Source organism: Geotrypetes seraphini, chromosome 9 (genome assembly GCF_902459505.1).
Source record: "Geotrypetes seraphini chromosome 9, aGeoSer1.1, whole genome shotgun sequence".
Lineage (NCBI taxonomy): Eukaryota > Metazoa > Chordata > Amphibia > Gymnophiona > Dermophiidae > Geotrypetes > Geotrypetes seraphini.
Window position 1 is genome coordinate 181,631,890 of NC_047092.1, and position 20,941 is coordinate 181,652,830.

General features: G+C 40.3%; 1 protein-coding gene across 1 annotated transcript in view; it reads right to left on the reverse strand.

Moving 5' to 3' along the window:
- The window catches only part of LOC117366936 (IgGFc-binding protein-like), a 164,457-nt gene that overhangs the window by 117,513 nt on the left and 26,003 nt on the right, over positions 1–20,941 (reverse strand). Inside the window, exons 21-34 of the mRNA XM_033958996.1 lie at positions 19,987–20,046; positions 16,573–16,716; positions 15,474–15,730; positions 11,528–11,612; positions 10,059–10,133; positions 9,542–9,780; positions 9,166–9,449; positions 7,768–8,042; positions 7,020–7,618; positions 5,817–6,366; positions 2,234–2,433; positions 1,766–2,146; positions 1,046–1,335; positions 379–647 (exon numbers count right to left, since the gene is read on the reverse strand). Of these exons, the coding sequence (XP_033814887.1) occupies positions 379–647; positions 1,046–1,335; positions 1,766–2,146; positions 2,234–2,433; positions 5,817–6,366; positions 7,020–7,618; positions 7,768–8,042; positions 9,166–9,449; positions 9,542–9,780; positions 10,059–10,133; positions 11,528–11,612; positions 15,474–15,730; positions 16,573–16,716; positions 19,987–20,046 (3,708 nt within the window). The remainder of the gene's footprint in view (positions 1–378; positions 648–1,045; positions 1,336–1,765; positions 2,147–2,233; positions 2,434–5,816; positions 6,367–7,019; positions 7,619–7,767; positions 8,043–9,165; positions 9,450–9,541; positions 9,781–10,058; positions 10,134–11,527; positions 11,613–15,473; positions 15,731–16,572; positions 16,717–19,986; positions 20,047–20,941) is intronic.

The window sequence follows — 20,941 nt, forward strand, 5'->3', positions numbered from 1 at the left end:
CTAGATGGCTTCCAGTTAAAAATGAATGAGCCTAGAGAAGAAGGTTTAGTTATAATAGCTGTAAGCTGTTCCTGTCTTGGTTAAGTGGTTGGCTAGTGTTGTATATAGATGTTCAAAGCACAGAGTTATATTTTTCTCATGTTTCACCCTACGAAATGTACAAAACCATACGTACTGTTCACTACAACTTTCTATATAAAATGGACTAAAACATATTATAATTCTTGATAGCAGAAGAGATTTCTTAGTATGGAAACAAAGGAATTCTAAGACTTGATTTCTCAGCTAATAATAACAGCGCAATGCCTACAAGCTCTGGATAAGGAAATCAAACCAATTTTTGGTAAATCACTGGTAACATTTATTAATAGACTTTACCGCATATGGTCCCTTTCCTCCAGTCACCCAGAAGTATTCCAGCCGCCTCACACGCAGCCGCATAGGATGCCAGGACAACGCAGAGCTGGTCAGAGCTCCCCCCTGTGGCGCACTGGTCATAGACGCAACTCTCAAAGTACACATTGGGTGGGATAAGAGAATGGCAGGGGCTGAAAGGGCCATTGGTCATCGTTAGGACTTTGCAATCCTCCTCAGCTGTCTGTTGCAGGGCTGGTGGACATGGTTTGGGATCAGTTGTTGCATTGCAGCTAGGAACAAATAAGGTACAGTTATTGATGACCTCCAATGGTGATGGATCTGATAAGACATGGAACATGATGTAAATTTTGCCTAAATGCAATTAGGTGTTTGAATTAGAGGACAGAACTTACAGACCGATGACAAGCTATTGTCAAATGCTGTGTTGCTTTACTAGATTTTAGATATATGGTAAAAATTGGCCAATTCTACTGATTTGTATACGATAGATGAAGTTTGTCATAGCCTTGAGTGAATCTCGTGATAAAAGCATAAAATAAATAAATAAAAAAAAAGCAAGTTACAATTTATTCCTATGTTACCTAAATTATCTTTAAATAAGAGGATTTTTCATAGGTGATTTGTCAGTAAAGCCTTAATTAAAGGAAAGAAGAGCCAAGTTACTTACAGCCATTCATCATCGGGAACTCTCCAGCTGTTTCCAAACTCATTGAAGTCTGGAACAACCACTCCATCCGGTTTCATGAAATCGTCTTCTTGGTTGTTAGTGTAGGTCCCGCACAGACCACACAATGACCCTTTATAGTATTCCTTCACTCTGACAAAGAGTTCCTGGTCACCATCAAACTGGAGCTCAAGACCAAAGTTGGTGCTGATGATCGTATGCGATGTGGTACATGAAATGTTTATTCCAGGGGTGGGACTGGCAGGGCAGCCGGTCAATAATCCATTGTTAACCTGACAGTAAACAAAACGAAAGAGATAAAGCATGAGAGAGCTATTTAACATAACATAACATTGTACTTATAGACCGCGCTACCAAAAAGTTCTATGCAGTTTACGAAAGATTATAAACATTGAACATAATCGTATATTAGAATGAGTCAGCTAGTCAGGTATTTGTTGAAAAGATAGGTTTTTAGCTGTTTTCTAAAATGTCTGTAAGAGACAGCTGTGAGCAACAATGATCGAAATTCTTTTTCAGGAGAAGCTGCCTGAGATGCTAAAGAGTGATTTAGGAATTTCTTGCTTTTACAACCTTTTACAGAAGGGAAATTAAACAGAGTTTAGTATGCTGAATTTTAAATTGATAGTCAATATTGATTTTATATTGATAGTGGCTATTGATGTCGTAGCTATGTAACATCAACCACAGAAATGTACTTACATAGACGTGGTTGTGCTTTCTGACTGCGATGTGAATACCGTTCACAGAAAGAGCCACGGAATTAAGGGCCGTCCAGCTTGGGTTCCCCCTGTACTCATTCCTTGTTGTAACACTAAAGCCCACAGAACTATTTCCACATGTTTCAGCCACTGTGTAATTACAGGAACCCTGGAAGTGGTGAACTTTCCCATCAAACGTTGCATAGTGGGGGTCTCCATAAATGTGACATGTGGCAGTGCTGGCTTGGTGACATCCCAGGAGGCCATTTTGAACTTTACAGATTTCATCTGGGCCACAAGCGACTGAAACACATTCCACTCGGTTATTTCCCATACACTGGCATTTGTTCTCACAGTTTCCTTCCATGAAACTCTCTCCTTTCTGCAAGAAAGATCATAATGTCTTCATGTAATCAAATATCAGTGAAACGTTGCTTAATATTATGACAGAAAAGCCTCTCTCACTCACAGTGTAGTATTTCTCCTTGTACCAGCATCCACAGTCAGTTCTCAAAACACAGGTATTTCCACTGTCCACGTATCCATCATCACATTCACAGCCTTCGATGCAGGGCTTACTGCAGTTTTCAGGGGCCGAGGGGTCAACGCATGTTGCAGGACAGGCAGTCATACAAGCATTGTAGTGGCTATTGGACCTGCATGGTTTTGCTGAAAGAGAAACACTTTCTTTTTGATAAATGTGAGAATTAATGACGCAACAGAGGTCAACACAGGGGGGAGAACATTTGTCATTACTGAAGGTGAAATTGTTCAATACTTTGACTGTATTGCTTTCTATTCCTAGAGCAGGGATCTCAAAGTCACTTCTTGAGGGCCTCAATCCAGTCGGGTTTTCAGGATTTCCCCAATGAATATGCATTGAAAGCAGTGCATGCACATAGATATCCTGCATATTCATTAGGGAAATCCTGAAAACCCGACTGGATTGCGGCCCTCAAGGAGGGACTTTGAGACCCCTGTCCTAGAGCAATTAATGCCAGTGCCAGAGGTTATCATATAAGCAAGGAGAGACAATTTGCAAATCCACCTGCAAAAGAATGAATGAAAGGACTATACACAGAGCAAATAGATATATCAAATCCTGTTCTGAAACAATAAAAATGTTTAGTTGAATAAAACTGCATTTCATTACTGCAGCTATGCTGTCAAAGTTTCTCTTTATCTATATTATAATTTTTACCCCTTATACAGGCATAAGCCAAAACATAGCCACGTCAGCCTTTGAAGTTTTATGAGGTCATAGTTTTTTTATTCAATTACACCTTTTCCTGCATCTGTATTTTCTCTGCACCCTCCCGTTTTGTTAATATGGGTGAAGGCAAAATTATTTGGCAATTCCAGTATGATTTTTACTGAAAAAACTGTTTCTACCTACATAGAATATTTATCAAACGCAATCTTACTCTTTGAAAAAAAAGTTGGAAGTAGAATGTGAGGAAAACTAGGCTATAAAAATTAGATCTTATCACGGTATTCTATAAACACATGCACAAACACATTAGCATGTTAAGTCAAGGAGGTGCAAATATATCTATAATAATAAAACGCTAGAGCGCGCATGCGCTCTCGAAAATTTGTGTGGTGTGGCGCCGTGAGGTGTGCTTCTGTGGCAACATTCTAACCTCACGGCGCATGCGGGGGCTGAAGGCGCGCGACTCTACAAACCTCCCGGCTCCAGCGGCATAGGCAGCACTATAAACACGCTGCTTTGCACCCATTTCTGCTGATTTCCTCTGCCGCGTCTCTGATGACATCATCGGAGACAGACACGGCAGAGGAAATCGGCAGTAGAAGGCCGCGAAGCAGCGTGTTTATAGTGCTGCCTACGCCGCTAGAGCCCCGAGGTTTGTCGGCGGTGGGAGGGTCAAGAGCAGGCCAGATCGAGCAGGACAATGGCAGTACAAGAAGGGGGAGGGGCCGAACGGAGCAGGGAAGAGAAGGTAAGAGAAGGGAAAGGGGGCTGGGGGATAATGCTGCTACTGCTTCTGGAGGGAAATGTTGTTGCTGCTGCATAGGGAAGTGGGATGGAAATGCTGCTGCACAGGGAAATGGGGAAAAATGACAGACAGACAGCGGAGGGAGGGAGACAGAAACAAAGAAAGACACAGGGGCAGGGAGAGAGACAGAAAGACAGACAGAGAAAGGGGGCCAGAGAGAGAGTCAGCGGGAGAGGGAAAGGGGGCTGCTTTGGGGGGAGGGGTATGCTTGGGGAAAACAGGTTTGTCTGGGGGGGAAGACAGAAGGGGCCATGGAGAGACAGGGAGAGGGAAAGGGGGCTGCTTTGGGGGGAGGGGTGTGCTGAGGGGAGATAGAAGGGGCCATGGAGAGATAGGGGGCTGCTTTGGGGGGAGGTGTGCTGGGGACAGACAGCTTTGCTCTGGGGGGAAGACAGAAGAGGGCCATGGAGAGACATTTGGGGGGGAGGTGGGTGCTGGGGGCAGACAGCTTTGCTCAGGGGGGAGGGGGAGACAGATGGATACAGATAGCGACCAAGGAGAGAGAGATAAAGAAACACAGACAGACAGACACATCTATTCTAGCACCCGTTAATGTAACAGGCTTAAAGACTAGTATATATATATATATATATATATATATATATATATATAAATAAATATATATATATATATATATATATATATATATGTATGTGTATATATATATATATATATACAAAATGTAGCCAGAATACTGTAAGTGTTTGTGTTCTATATAACTGAATAGATATTTCTTTCTTTTTTTTTTCTTTTTCCCTTGGAAATTATTGATCTGATTCAAGTTGTATTTATTATACTTGATTGTTAATAAGAAATGTGATAAAATACATTTTTTTAAAAAGAATACAGTAAGTGACATGTACACCTGCCATGTTTAGTTGTGTCTATTTATACCTGTCCTAGACTTGGCATAAGTGGGCACGCTCAATTGTAGGAGCACATTCTGCCAACTTATGCTAGTTTTCACTAAGAACACTTAAGCATAATGGTTTTTGTATAGAAGCTGAGTGGGAGTCTTCCAACTGCATTGCTGCCACTAGGGGGTGGTGCTCTAATTCTGTGTTCTCAATCACTAGGGACAAGCAGATTCTCTGGAGTCCTGCAATGTCCCTCACTCTCATATTGAAAATTTAATAGAGAAACAGCATTCCCCACACACACTTCAACAGGGCACTAGGTGGAGGACTCCTGCTCACCTTAGCGGGAATAGTGTGCACCCACTTGTAGAATTGCCCCTAACAATGTACACACATATTCAGACCTTCAGAACAGGAGAAAATTTATAGGAGAGAATTTGTGCTCTACTGGGAGTCTTTGTAGGATACTATTTATAAAATCAAATAAGATCCTATGATGCCTTTATAATATAAGAATCTAATTACTTCTTTTTTACACTTTCCGCCTAGAAATTATATTACAAATTATTACCATAACAAATAAGTAAGAAAAGGAAGCAACTAATTTGAGTTGTGACAGAAATACGAGGGATCTTCAAAACACTGTTATGTTTTTAAATAGCCCTTTATTTGGCCTTGTTGCTCAGAAGCAACCTGTGTTTCTAAGGCTCTTATGGGAGATCTGAATCTCCAAATATCTCTTGTTCTCGTTCAACATCAGGTTATGTAAAGCAGCTGGTCTCACCATCTGCCAATTAAAGGGTTAAGTATCTCAAAAGCAAATTACATCAGTTTTCCACAGGTGAACTGGATTAGCTGGCTGACTAGTCACATGACACTCTATGACACGCCCTCTTACCACTTCTCCCGTCCCAACCATTTCCTGTGAAAAAATGAAAGTGAAGAAACTTTTTGAAGAACCCTTGTATGTGCTTCCTAAGGACAGGTTTCATACTTACATACTGCATAATGTTATATATTATATATTATATAGGGTAATATATTAGGAAATATTTCTCCATGGTCAAATTTATAGTATATTGGCCCTGTTGCATCTATGAGAAAATGCTTAGCTCTTGGACACATAATGAATTTGGGCACGTTATGAATGCAATATAGGCAGCCTCTGAATACTCACGGCAGAAAGTACTGTTTCTCCAGGATGGAACAGCAACTTCTTCTCGCTGACAGGCATCAGCATAGACCTGCAAAGCTTGGCACAAAACTTGGTTTCCAGCACAGTGTTCAAGGACACAGGTATCAAAGAAGCTCTCCGGGTTAATCACTGAGTGGCAGACACTGAAAGGTGCATCTTTGCTTGTCAACAAGCCACAGAAAGCGTCACTTTTGTAGAGTTCTTCCAATACGCATGGACCATGTGTAGGTGGAATGACCTCACATGAAGGATCATCGACTGTTGACCAGCTGTTTCCCAGCTGAATGGAATTCTGAGCCTGCTCTCCATTGGGCATCATGTAATCATCCTCTCTCCGACTGTTGAAGTTACCACACATGCCGCATGTCAAGTTGAAGTAGGTGGTGGGGACCTTCACTTCCACAGAATGATCGGTGTCGTAGGAAACTGTCAGCCTGAAATCAGTGTCCAGAAGGATACTCCAGCCACTCCTGGATATTTTAAGGGAGCCTCCTGCTAGTGTTACTGGCAGGTTTCTCCACATTTCATTAACCTTTAGGAAAAGAGAGAAGAGTTTCATTTTCATGGACCTTGAAGAAGACTTAGGACCATGTAATGAAGAGGACTTAGGTTCAGTTCATAGGCTGAGGTGTTTTTTTAGATCACCTAGGGTAGTGTTCCTCAACTTCTACAAGCAAAGTACCCCCTAAGCCTAACAAATACCAACCGAGTACCCCTACCCAAGCTCCACCCCAGACTCACCCAAACTCTGCCCCACACACCCCCAAGCTCCATACCTGACTCTACTCCTATAATAAAAGTACTAATTGTAATGAAATTTCTTCCATCCATTTTTCATATATACACAATATAATCTTATTAATACATAATGGTAACCACAAAAATAAAAAAAACTCACAAAGCACACTGTACGCAGAGAAAATGTTAATTAGATTTTATATTTGGGGGGTTTTCAAAGAGGACAAGGCAGATGACTTTAAATTATGCAATGTCACATCTAATCTAGTGGCCCTTTCCCTGTTACAGTGGAACTAGGTGGCAATCTTAGAAAAGACTTCCCTTAAGCTCTCAGGGCTGGCAAGAGTAGCTACTCTACCCTGGTATTCCATCTGGGGTTGATGGACAACAGATAAAAGAAGAAACGATTGAACAGCAAATGAAGTAATTATATAATTTAAGACTCACCAGAACACGATTTGGCTCCCTCCTAATCATCACAATTTTGTGATCATAGACTTCAACGTCAACCTTTTCAACATAGGACACGTGTGAGTTTCCACGATGCTCATTCATAGCTTCAATGTTGAAATACGGCAGAGAAGTGGAATTGGTACAGAGTTTGGCCAGTGTGTAGGTACAGATGCCCATGAAGCTGTGAGTCATTTTGTCAAAAGTGTTATAATAAGGGTCATTGTGCACGCGGCAGATCCCGTAAGTGTAGGGATAGCATCCGGGTTTGCCATTGGAAATTCCACAGTACTGGTGTTCTGGACATGTTCCATCTACACAAATAAGTTTGCTTCCTGCTGAGGGGCAGCTGCATTTTTCTGAGCACATGTCATCGGTCCAGAAGGCAGATCCCACAGCATAGTGAACACCGTCTTTCCAGCATCCACACTGGTTATTGGGAACACACTTATTATTGTAGAGAGCAAATCCATTGTCACAGACACAGCCCTCAGCACACGGCAGGGAGCAAGACGAAGGGGCACTGGGATTCACACAGGTGGCAGGGCAAGCTGAGCCACACGGTTCGTAGTGACTGTTGGATGGACAGTGGATTGCTGTGAAATGAAATTAATTTGTGATTAGTCAATCAGTAGAAATGGATCAACTCCCACAAAATTGTAGTTCTAAAGTAAGATCATCCTTTCATTAAATTAATTATAAAGGAGCAAAGCATTACGAGGATAGAGAATATTCCAGTACATACGGCAGAATGTTGCATTCCTCCAGGGCTCTACTTTCATGCCGTGTGCCTGACATGCATCTGCGTAAGACTGAAGACTCCTGCATAGCGAGTCGGGATCCATCTTCAGCTCACACAAGTCATAAATACAGTTGGTGAAGTGAGTGCTTGGGGGTAGGACAGAATGACACCATCTGAAAGGCCCATTTGCATCAGTAATGATACCACAGAAGCTGTTGCTTTCAATGACCTCTTTCTCCTCCTCAGTACAGTTGGGTTCATGCTTAGAACCAGAACAGCTGGAAGAAAAGAAGAGAGACGTTCGGTGTCATTGCGTGATTCTGTACAGCAAAGTCACCTTATTAAATTTGCTTCTAAGGATGGGAATTCTACCAGGAAGAAATGGACATTTTTGCATAAATGGCATTTATTTATTTATTGACAACAGTTTCCTTCAGAATTGATGTCAAGGCTAAAGTCGCTCGACCACTGTCATCACAGCAGGGTGGTCCATTTGCTGGAATGAATATGTAGATTTGCGAAATTTTCATTTTGGACTGCTGTAAGCTGTAAATGCAAGTTGCAGATGCTTCACATGTAGGAAATCAGTTTGCAAGGTATAGAAGGTGTTTAAACTATATTAAAGACAGTGTTCATAGTTAAGTGGACATATGGGAATAATGAACAATTGTGGTAACAGCTACTTCTATGTGTACGTATGCAGCGTATATAGATTTCACGGTGGTATGAGATGGGTGTGGGAGAGAATAAACGGATCTTTCAAAAATGTCCCCATCTGTATTAACACTTCCTCGAAGGATTCGTAAATATCAACAAACTGCTGGGTGGACAAGAGGTTTGAAGATGTGAGTGAGGGGACCAGCATGCTTCTGTTTCTGAGCTTAAAAATTATCTCAAAAAACCATAATTCGGAGTTTAGAACTCGTCTCTTTAATTGGCTCTTCTTGTTCCTGTAGTTTTACAAACTCTGGTACTTACACGTGAATGTTGTTAAATCGGCAATTACTCATATTAAGTAGCAGGCTTTCCTGTGTAACAGACTGAGTAATGGCCTTCTCTTTTATTCTTATTATTTTGTAAAATTACTCTTCTTGATTACTCTTCTACATTTACTCTTATGCATCATATGTATTTTACAAAATGTTCAACTTTCGAAGAGCCTTTTGTAAAATACATGTAAAATTGTGAATATCGTCAACTGGAGGGGGCCTTCTTGAGCGTGAAGTCATATGTAATATGGGGCTTTTATTTCAGCTGTTCTTTATCATTATTTCTCTATTTTTGAGGATACTCTTCTCAGAAAGAGAATAATTCATTTTTAGACCATGACCTTCCACTTAATAAAAATAAATGGTAAAAAATTTCATGCAAAAGTAGGATTTTCTGCTAAAGGCAACCAACCTTGAATCATTGCCAACCTGCCAGCTGTTACCAAGGCTGACGGAGTCTGGTTCCATTTGTCCATCTGGGTTTAAGAAGTCATCAAGAGGATTCTCATTATAATTTCCACACATTCCACAAACTTTGCCTTTATAGGTGCTGGGAAGAGTCACTTCCACTCTGTGGTTGCCATCAAATCTCACTTTCAGTCCAAAGACTGTGGTCAGAAGAACGTACTGTCCACTCAGGGAAACTTCAAGACCTGGTAAGTAGTTTATGGGAAGTATTTTGGATTCCCCATTAACCTGTAGTTACAAATGTCAGGTCAGAATAACTTGTGATGAAACACATTTCTTATTGCTTCTTCCTACAATGTCTAATAACTAAATACACTTACCTTCACACTTCTGTTCTTCTCCAGTGTGATCCTGTTTCCATACACATCGATATCTACATATTTGACGTATGAAACATGTGTATATGCTCCTCGGTGTTCATTGGCTGCTTCAATGTTGAAATACGGTAGACTGCTGTCATTACACAGGTGAGATAATGTGTATTTACAGGTTCCCATGAAATGATGGACTTGATTATCAAATGTGTAATAATGAGGATCTCCTTCCACCACGCATGAATCTTTAGCGAAAAGAGAGGGAAATGGAGCTCAAAATTAATTGTCATACATAATCCCTGAGAGACAGAGAGAAAACTAAGACTTAAATAACTTTCACCCAATATCAAGGCTTTGGGAATAATAAGTATTTTATGCTTTATAAACTCATAATGAAGCTTCATAATCTACACGCAAATCAACTACTTCCCAAAAGAAACTAATATGACGCCCTCTTTTAGCAGAGTTAATAAACTGTTATATTTTTCAGATCCTGGAGGAAGGTCCTGTTGCTGACAATTACCTGAAGTGATTGGTGGTGGTGAAGATGATGTGGTTGGTGATGTCGTCGTAGTTGGAGTTGTGGTTAAAACGGATCCTATATATGGAAAATATAATAATGGTGTAAATTCAGATACTTTTGTGATTTAATTATATGGTCCCTCCTTTTACAAAACCGTAGCGCGGTTTATTGCAGTAACAGCTCTGATGCTCATAGAGGACCTGGCTTTCATTTTTGGTTTGTAACTAACTAAATAGGGACTCCTGATGCAGGCGGTTTAGCCAAAACACGGTCCGTGACGAGGCCATGATTTTCCAGATGTTTTATGACTGAGGAGATGGATTTATGTTCGTGCTTTACCACTGGTTGCTATTAAAGTGTGATTTGATGGCCAGGCTCTCTCTGCTCTGGTCCACTGACTTGCTGCTACTTGGGCAGAGCTGAGTGTCTCCATTATTGGTATATATATTACAGTTACTCATTACTTTTGCAAGAAAACGATCATTACAGTTACTGCTTAACTCTGTATTCATTTGATTTTGTTTGATGAAATATTTAATCCATTCTTAGAAAACTAAGAGGTGAGGCTTTTGACCAAGGTGCACATGTGGCCTTCAGAATTGGTTCAAAATAACCAAAATATGAAAGTTAACCAGATTATGAGGTTCAGTTTATGAAAATAGTATTCACTGTTTATATGTGAAAACAAGATGTCTATGTGGACCTCAGGAACTGGTCCATTTGCAATTTGAAGTATGGCCACAATGTTAGACTTTAGTCCCAGTAAGACCATAAGAGGTTTCATCCTGAGTCAGGTTCAAGGTTCATCAAGCCCTGCATCCTGTCTCTAACTGTGGCCAATCTTTAGGACTGGGAAGTACCCAAAAGATTTCACTTGCTGCTCACTCTGTAGATGGCCAACTCCCAAATGGGGGATTAAGGAGGTGTCATGCCTTAATCCCTGAAGTGGACAGCTGCTCAATCAAAGCACCTTTCTCTAAACTGGATTTGACTAGGTCTAGATACGGATATCCATCTTTTTAGACTTGAACACCCCTTCCCCTTCTGTGATCCGAGCTGGGCATCTATAGTCCCATGCAAAATATACCCAGGCCTTGTCCACTTGCCATTTGGACATGCTTTCATGTTAGACGCCCATATCTTGCCTTTCAGACTTTTCCTATGTACATTATTTTCTCTTCATTTTTCCTCTTCCCTATATTGGAGTTCCTTTCTACCCTAACTCTTGTTAACCGTGTCGAGCTTTACGAATGTAGAGATGATGGGGTATACAAACTTAAGGTTTAGATTAGATTAGATTATAAAATTGGAATTTGGACATCCATGCAATATGGATGCCGAAACAGATATCCAAAACAAGACGAGAGCTTCTACAATAACCACCAATGAGTAATATAATGAATTAACATAGAACATACGATACTGCCACATTTTTGGATGTAGAAATGATGTTACACTGAAAATCTCACCTGAGCAATAGCCTTGCACCACAGATAAATCATCCACGGCAATATCACTACGGTAATCATTGCCTCTCACACCTTCCAGAATGATCTAGAGCAGAATTAGACATTGGTATTAATCATTTAACATACGGTAAATGATGCTCCTTCAATGAGAAACATTTTGAAACAATCATTACGGATTGCATCACCAGCAGGGCAGGAAGAATTAGGAATCACTACTGCCCCCTTGTTCAATCAGAACTGGGGGAACGGGAGAAGGTCACCTTCTATATTTGATGCTGTAATGGAGATGGCGGAGGCTCAAGTCTTAAAACAAAGTGGAAGTTAGTATATTTATTTCTGTTTCATTTGATCAATGAAAGGCACAAGATAGGACATCATGGATTTCAATAATAATAATAATAATAACTTTATTCTTCTATACCACCATAGTCGAAAGACTTCTAGGCGGTTGCATTTTAGATTTTTTTGCTTGGACATCCAGATCAGAGCTCTAGGCAAGTTACACATGTTGAAATTTCCTTGGCATTTCCAATGAAAGCTCATCATAAGATCAAAGTTCACCCGAGTGGTCACTGGTTGAAGACATCCTTAATAGAACATTTCATTTTCTGGGTGGCACCTATAAGCACTGGTTATGGTACCCATTTTAAGCCTATTTTGTAAAGACAGCTATGCACCTACTTCTCTTTACGGAAGGGTAATGGAAGTGGCAGAGTCCGTGGGTGCATCTACTTATCACCACTGACATAAGAACATAAGAATAGCTTTACTGGGTCAGACCAATGGTCCATCTAGCCAAGTAGTCCATCCTCATGGTGGCCAAACCAGGTCACTATTACCTGACTAAAACTAAACTAAACTAAACCTTAGGATTGTATACCGCAACTTCTCCACAATCGTAGAGCTCGGCGCAGTTTACAGGAGTTGGGAGAGAAAGAAACTCCAATGAAGGTTAAAGGATAAAGTATGAAGAATATTTAGAGGGCTTAGATGTTTGCGGAAAAGTTGGAGAGAGCTCAGGTTCCAAAGAGGGGAGGTAAGGTTGTTCCAGAGCTCAGTGATTCTGAAGGGGAGGGAGGTCCCTAGTTTTTCTGCATGGGAAATGCCTTTTAATGAGGGGAAGGATAGTTTTAATTTGTGGGTGGGTCTGGTGGTATTAGGATTTGAGGAATTCCAAGAAAGTGGGATAAAGGGAGGGAGGATGCCGTGTAGGATTTTGAAAGTTAGACAGGTGCATTTGAAGTGGACTCTGGCGATTATCAGAAGCCAGTGAAGCTTGGACAGGAGCGGTGAGACATTGTCAAATTTACTTTTTGCGAAGATAAGCTTAGCCGTGGAATTCTGAATCCGCTGCAGTCTATGAAGGTTTTTCTTAGTTAGGCTTAAGTAGATAGAGTTGCAATAGTCCAATCTGGAAAGGATGATGGATTGGACAAGGACGGTAAAGTGTTTTTGATGGAAACAATATCTTACTTTCCTCAGCATGTGAAGGCTGAAAATGCATTTTTTTACCAAGGAATTGAGGTGGTGGTTGAAGGACAGTGTAGAATCAATGTTGATACCCAGAACATTGCTTGAGAACTCAAGCTGCACAGTGGAGCCAGAGGACAGTGGGATGGAGGTGGGTAGTTGGTCTAGTTTTGGGCCGAGACAAAGTAGTTTTGTTTTGGACTCATTCAGTTTCATTTGCACAGTGTGGGCCCAGGATTTGAGGTTCATTATACAGGAGGATATGTTCTCAGAGAGTTGAGGTTTGAATTGGTCTCAAGGAGGACGAGGATGTCATCAGCATAAGTATAAATTCTAGGTGGGATAGATGGAGGAGTTTTAGGGAGGACATATAGATGTTGAAAAGAATAGGAGATAGAGGTGAGCCTTGAGGGACTCCATATATCAATTTCCAGGGGGAGGATGAGGTGCCATTTATGTTGACAGTGTAAGAACGAGAACGTAAGAATTTTGAGAACCAGTCTAGGACTGTGGAGTTAATGCCTATCTTAAAGAGTTGGTAGACTAGAATATCATGATGGACAACGTCAAAAGCAGCAGAAAGGTCGAATTGTAGGAGGACGGCGAACTTATTTTGAGAATGAAGTTGTTGAACCTTTGAGATTAAGGTGGTCAGTAGGGATTCGGTGCTGAAGTTGAGACAAAAGCCATATTGGTAAGGTAGGAGAATAGAGAATCTCTGTAAATATGATGAGAGTTGGGTTGATATGATGGATTCTAACATCTTGGTTAGGAGAGGGATATTTGCTATTGTGCGATAGCTGGATGGTGCGGAGGGATCTAGGTCAGATTTTTTCAGTAGTGGGGTCAAGGCAATATGACCCATTCCTGGGGAAAAAAAGGCCCGAATGTAGGGCAGAGTTTATGAGTTTGGTAATAGATGAGATGGCCTATGCGAGAATTTGCTCGTATAGGTAGGAGGGGAATGGGTCTAAGGAACAGTTGCAGGATTTCAGTTTGAGGCAGAGTTTGAAGACCAGGGATTCGGATACATGCTCAAAGGTAGTCCAGGATCTGTCGATTGGGATAGGGTTGGAAACCGTAAGGGTAGAAATGGAGTCGGTGGGCACCAGAGAGTTGTAGGTGGGAAGGAGCATCTGAAGCTAGTGACCTTTTCGTTGAAGAATTTTGCCAGAACATCAGCTGAGGGAGACGAGGGGAGCAAGGTGGAGTCTTTTTTGGAAGTTAAGGAGCGCCAGATGTTGAATAGTTGAGTAGCAACATTCCATGCTACTGATCCAGGGCAAGCAGTGGCTTCCCCCATAACTTTTCCTCCAGGAAATTGTTTAAACCTTTCTGAAAACCAGCTACGCTATCCGCTCTTACCACAACCAATGGCAATGTTTTCCAGAGCTTAACTATTCTCTGAGTGAAAACAAATTCCCTCCTATTGGTTTTAAAAGTATTTCCCTGTAACTTCATCGAGTGTCCCCTAGTCTTTGTAATTTTTGACGGAGTGAAAAATCGATCCACTTGTACCCGTTCTACTGCACTCACGATTTTGTAGACTTCAATCTAATCTCCCCTCAAGCTATCTTTTTTCCACACTAAAGAACCCTAAGCTGACACCTGCTCTATAACTAGTGTAAATAGCCAAACCTAGATTTATCCATGAACGTGCAAAAAAAGTATAATAGTACGAGTGCCTCATTATTATTCAATGTAAACTGCTTAGGACCTGTGCAAATATAAAAATAAATTTTATAACTTGTGCACTCAAGCCATGCTCCATTCAGACTTTGCCAATACTCCTTTCCAGATGCCACCGAACCCTGCTTCTTAGAAACTTATGTCCTCTGGCTCTACAACACAATTCTCATCCCCTCTGTTCCCCTCTCCACAAACCCAATCTCATTTCACAATGACCAAATCCTGCAGGGGCAGCAACTAACCTGCCAAGCTGATCAAGTGGAACTTTCCATTCAGGAGCCTCTAAACCTGACCATGCCAGGCAGAAACAAGGCCCCTGGTGGATTTGACCACTTTGGCCTGAATTGAGGTGAAGAAAGGGGACACGGGAGGACCTTAATGTCAAAAGCTACTTTGGTTTAGAAAGGTGTGACTTATTTTTAACTGGAGTTAGGGGAGAAGAGCCCACTAAACCAAGATTTTAATGCAACTACACAAAAACTAGAATTTAAAATGATATATATATTCTTATGCATTGATTTATAGAATATGAATGTTAGAATCACATTTGCATTTCTAGCTAAAGTTTGCAATAAACAACCACTAAGTCGTGGCTTTTTCTGACTTGGTACCTCTACTTCATATCAGGCTGAATCAATTAATCTATGTATATATTCTCCTCTTCTTTCATCCAATATCATTTGACATTGTATTGTAGCTAGACAAAGTGATTCCATATATATTCTTGTGCTTACACACTGTACTCTATAGGAGACATTGATCAGACAGGGATGAATATATCTCCTACCTGTGTATTACTTGAGAGATCCAGAAGGACTTCTGCATAATACCACTTATCTCCTTTATTGCCCATCTCTGACCATTCATTCTGAAGAACTCCATTCTTTACCACAGAAACCTTTAGCTCCATCGTCAGGGCGACGCCAAACATGTGATACCAAAAGCGGAAGCAATGAGGCCCCTGGGCGCGGCATCGAGGGCTGAGCAGCCGAGCTACTGCTCCACGGCTGGCATCATTCCCTTCAATATAGATGTAGTAGCCGTCTAAAAGAGAAGCCAACGCTCAGTTTCTACGGAAACGTTCTGACAGTGGATGTAAAGAACGAACTATAAATGCAGAGTGTGCAGTGCATGCTTCATACATAATATATTTGGGATCTCATCCAAAACTTCTAAAAAGATTAAAACTTATTCAGAACACAGCGGTTCGTTTGATTTTTGGCCTGAAAAAACATGACCGTGTCACTCCATTTTATCAACAGTTGCATTGATTGCCTTTTGAGGCAAGAATACTGACTAAGTGCGGTTCTATTTGTTTTTAGGCCTTGCTTGGTCTGGCTCCTATTTACCTGTTTTGAACGACATAAACCGAACAGGATCACTCGAGGACGCTATCTATTTGTTTATCCGACCATAAAATCTTGCCGATATAAGAGATTCTTTGACAAACTACTCACATTTCAGGCAAGCAAAATGAATTTTTGGTTATGTACCATTATTTCTCAGGCTTATTCTTATATGTCTTTTAGGAAGCTGTTGAAAACTGATTTGTTTGATAAATTTGTAATACCTTTTTCTTCTGATCTGAAGGTATTGCCTTCAAAAAGTAAACACAAATGTAATAAATTAACCCCTTCCTTTACAAAGGGTTTTTAGCGCCGGCCATGACGGCAATTGCTCGGAAGCTCATAGCAATTCTATGAGCGTCGGAGCTGGTGGCCGGTGCTAAATATGCTAGCGCAGTTTTGTAAAGGTGGGGGTAAGATAGTAAGTCATAACCTATAAAAGTGGACAAACACAGCTAAGATGCCAATTTATCCGATGTTTGGAAAGAAACTACAGCAAAACTTGATTCGATATGATCAATTTCTCATTTCTGCACCTACTTCCGGTTGTGTGGTCATAGGAGGGTCCTGTTAAAAAACTTTCTGTTGGTCCCTTTTGACGTCTCCAGTCGAAGTGATCATCAATGGATTGCGTCCAGTGACAGAAGTCATCGTCAAATGTACAAGATAAGGGGCAAGGGTCAACTGGAACAGAAGGTGGAATAATATTATAGGTCATAGTAGGACATTTAGAAGTCAACCTGAATTCAGCTGAGTCACATCATTCTTCGGGGCTTTTTATATTCACAACATAAGCGACTTTGCTGCTCTTATTGGCTGACTGCTGAAACAAGGAATGCAAAAGAGAAATGTGGATTGTTTCCGTAGCTCTTTGGATCATGGTGTGGAAGGGTAGAGTAGTTTATGTATCATGTTTTACCATAAAAAGTTCTCTTTAGTAGCTCCTCCCTACAATATTTAATAATGGCAGTCAGCACTGGATTTCTATGGGTTGGTGCCAGGAAGGTCAATAAAGATTTGCAGTGGGATTCTCTAGCTCACAGGTGTCAAAGTCGGTCCTCGAAGGCCGCAATCCAGTCGGGTTTTCAGGATTTCCCTAATGAATATTCATGACATCTGTTAGCATACAATGAAAGCAGTGCATGCAAATAGATCTCATGTATATTCATTGGGGAAATTCTGAAAACCCGGCAGAATTGCAGCCCTCAAGGACTGACTTTGACACCCCTGCTCAAGAAAATAACATTGAAAATCCGGGAACGTCAAATTTTTATTTCTTGACGCGTTCTCCAGCATTTCAAGTTTAAAATTGATATTCTCATTATCTTTCATTAATAGCTGATTTTGCACAGTCAAAGTATCTAAATTTTGTCTATGTTGAAGGATATCTACCTCCATTTTATCAACTCTTTGGTGTAATTTTTTTGTGTCCAGTAATATCCCAGAGCAATAAGAAGTTGGAGAATGCATCAAGAAATAAAAATTTGAGGTTAATTAATTTTCCTAAATTGCAATTGGTTTCACCACTTTACATGTTCAAAAAGTATCTTTCTGAAGTTTTGAAAATACCACAAATATCTTACCCACCAGTGGTTAGAATTTATTATCTTCCAATTGGAAAGAAGAAAATAGCTGAAGAACAACAGGATCCTGCGGAAGGAACTTTGGACGTACTAGATTTGACTAATATTTTAGAAAGATCAGATTCTGAACAGATGACTGTGGCTACGCTTTTTGTTCAACAAGCATTGGAATCTGATAGGGATTGGTTGTTGAAAATGTTTTTCAAATTTAAAGATATAGAATTTATGAAGAATAAAATTAGAATGTATCCAGATGTATCCAGAGTAACCCAGAAAAAGAGGAAGCAATTCCTAATTCTCCGACCCCAGGTGTTAAAATTGGGGGCAACGTTTGTACTTAGATTTCCATGTAAATGTATAATTAATTTCCAGGGAACTAGATATGTGTTTTTTGAATCTTCACAATTGTCAAGATTTATTTCAACCAAAGAGGTTTCTACTGCTGTTAACCCTAACAACTTGCAATAAGAAGCCTCTTAATTAGTAGGGACCTAGGTGTGATTCAGGTCTACTCTTTGTTTACCCAAGAATGTTTAGAGAATTATAATTATACCGATTTTTTCTTAAGCTCACTCCTCAATATAGTGGACTAAGTAACAGTACAATTGAAATTTTATTTAATGATTTAATTATATTTTACTTTTATTTAATTTGAAATGTAACTGTTAAAAGGTTGATTTTTGTTGATTATGAAAATGAAAATTAATAAACATTAAAATTATTTAAAAAAAAAAAGAAAATCCGGGAACGGTCTCAGGGAGTGGAAGTCATCCAGGCGGGAATCCTTCCTACGCAATTCAGTGCCACGGATTATCGGACATATTTCTATAATCTTACTTGTAAATATTTCATCAAATAGATAGAACTAAAACATACAAGTTCCACTATCAAATCAATGACTATATTATTGATTAATCTCTGGACATTGTAGGTAAAAGTAAAGTTATTATCCAAGGATAAGTAAGTTTCCCACCCTTTTACTAAACCGCATAGTGGTTTTTAGTGCAGAGAGCATCAGGCTCATAGGAACTCTATGAGCGTCAGGAGCTGCGCAGAGCATGGAACGTGGCTCCCTATTCTATTGCAGTTCAGTAAAGGGGGGGTTTGTTAGCAAGATTGAAAATTGCAGACTGAGAGGTGATAATTGACAAAATGCAGAAGGTTATTTCTTTTAACTGTAATATGGGTGATGGGACAAAAGCATGCGAGACTTTGCCGCGCCAATATTGCAGCGCAGACAATTCAGCGTAAGACCCCAGCGCACCCCCAAAAAGGTACTTTTAAAGAGCTCCAATGGGTTGTGTGGGGGGAACCCCCCATTTTACTTCATACTATTCACGCTGCCGTTGTGGGGGGGCGTGGGGAGTGCAATCCCCCACTTTATAGAGAAAACTTAACTTTTTCCTAAAAATCAGGAAAAAGTTAAGCTTACTGTATACTGGAGAGTTCCAAACCCCCCCCCCCCCCTACAGCAGCGTGAAGAGTATGAAGTAAACTGGGAGGGTTCCCCACTTACACCCCGCATCAAAGCTCTTTAAAAGTAACTTTTTAGGTGGGGCGCTGGGGTCCTGTGTTGATTTGTCGGCGCATCGAAGTTCCGCGCGCGAATGACTATGAACCGTAATATTGCAGGTTAAAATTAGCCCCCTCTTTAATGCATAGAGTGGGTTTTAGAATTCCTAAGAGCATTGGAGCAGTTACCGCTGCTGCCAGCGCTAAAACCCAGACTAAGGGCTCCTTTTACGAAACCGCGTTAACGGCTGTAGCGCACGCACCTTTTTAGTGCACGCTAACCCTCACGCTAGCCGAAAAACTAACGCTTGCTCAAGAGAAGGCGGTAGCGGCTAGAGTGGCCGGCAAATTAGCGCACGCTATTACACGCATTAAACCGCTAACGCGGCTTCATAAAAGGAGCCTTAAGCGTTAGTAAAAGATGGGGTAAGTTACTTATGTAATTGAGATAAAAAATAAGTTACAGATGCCATGTAATAAGCAATTTAAAAATTATCTAATATTTCATCTACTTAAGGGGTAAAAACAAAAAAGCTATGAAATAATGATCCTCTGGAATCTATTACTGGACAGTTATATCAAAGTTGCTCTAATATATGTGGAGAAAGGAAATATGTAAAAGTATTAGGTTCTTATTACATTTATATCACTTCTATATTACAGTATCATTTTTCTAACATCACTAAACTTGTGCCCACCCCTCTCAGAGCACCTCTTACTTCACCCAGACTTAAGTGGATACATTTTAACGTGATAACGAGTTTCCTGGTTAGAAATTAGCCAGCAGGCATCCTTAAAATCTCAGCAATAATGATTTATGCCATTAAGTCTAAAGTCTAACAGAAGTTTTTTTTTGTACCTGTTGTGCTGGGTGCACCTGAGGAGGTGGTGGAAGGAGATGGTGGTGTAGACGAAAGATCTAAAAGAGAAGAAAACACCGGCCAATGTAGACTCCCACTTCAACTCACTTTTCTTAAAAAAAATGCTTATTGCATGATTAGTAACTATAAAATGGAGTCGGTGCCTTAAGAAAAATAACGAATCTCATTTATGTTTACTGATGATCTTAGACGTCTAAACCTAGGCAATGATTCTTTGGTAAACCTTGCTCAAATCTTTCATCTGCCATCAACACCCTAGACCACAACCTCTTGTGATTGTTTGAAAATATTCTGCTCATATTTAGCTGCATTTTTGATGACTAAGGGGGTCTTTTACTAAGGTGCGGTAGCACACATTAGTAAAAGACCCTGTAAATGTTGGCACCTTGTTTAAAGATGTACCACTTACGTGGATAAACTAGGGCTTAAGCATGAACAGAGTCAGGGCAATACCGAAACTTAACCAGATGGCGACAGTATTCTGAGAGTGGCTCTGAATACCCAGAAATGTTGTGGCTGCTGTGGCCAGTGTTTTGAAAGAAAAGTATGAATTACAGATGTTTACTCTTGACTAGATGGCTTCCAGTTAAAAATGAATGAGCCTGGAGAAGAAGGTTTAGTTATAATAGCTGTAAGCTGTTCCTGTCTTGGTTAACTGGTTGGCTAGTGTTGTATATAGATGTTCAAAGCACAGAGTTATATTTTTCTCATTTTCACCCTACGAAATGTACAAAACCATACGTACTGTTCACTACAACTTTCTATATAAAATGGACTAAAACATATTATAATTCTTGATAGCAGAAGAGATTTCTTAGTATGGATACAAAGGAATTCTAAGACTTGATTTCTCAGCTAATAATAACAGCGCAATGCCTACAAGCTCTGGATAAGGAAATCAAACCAATTTTTGGTAAATCACTGGTAACATTT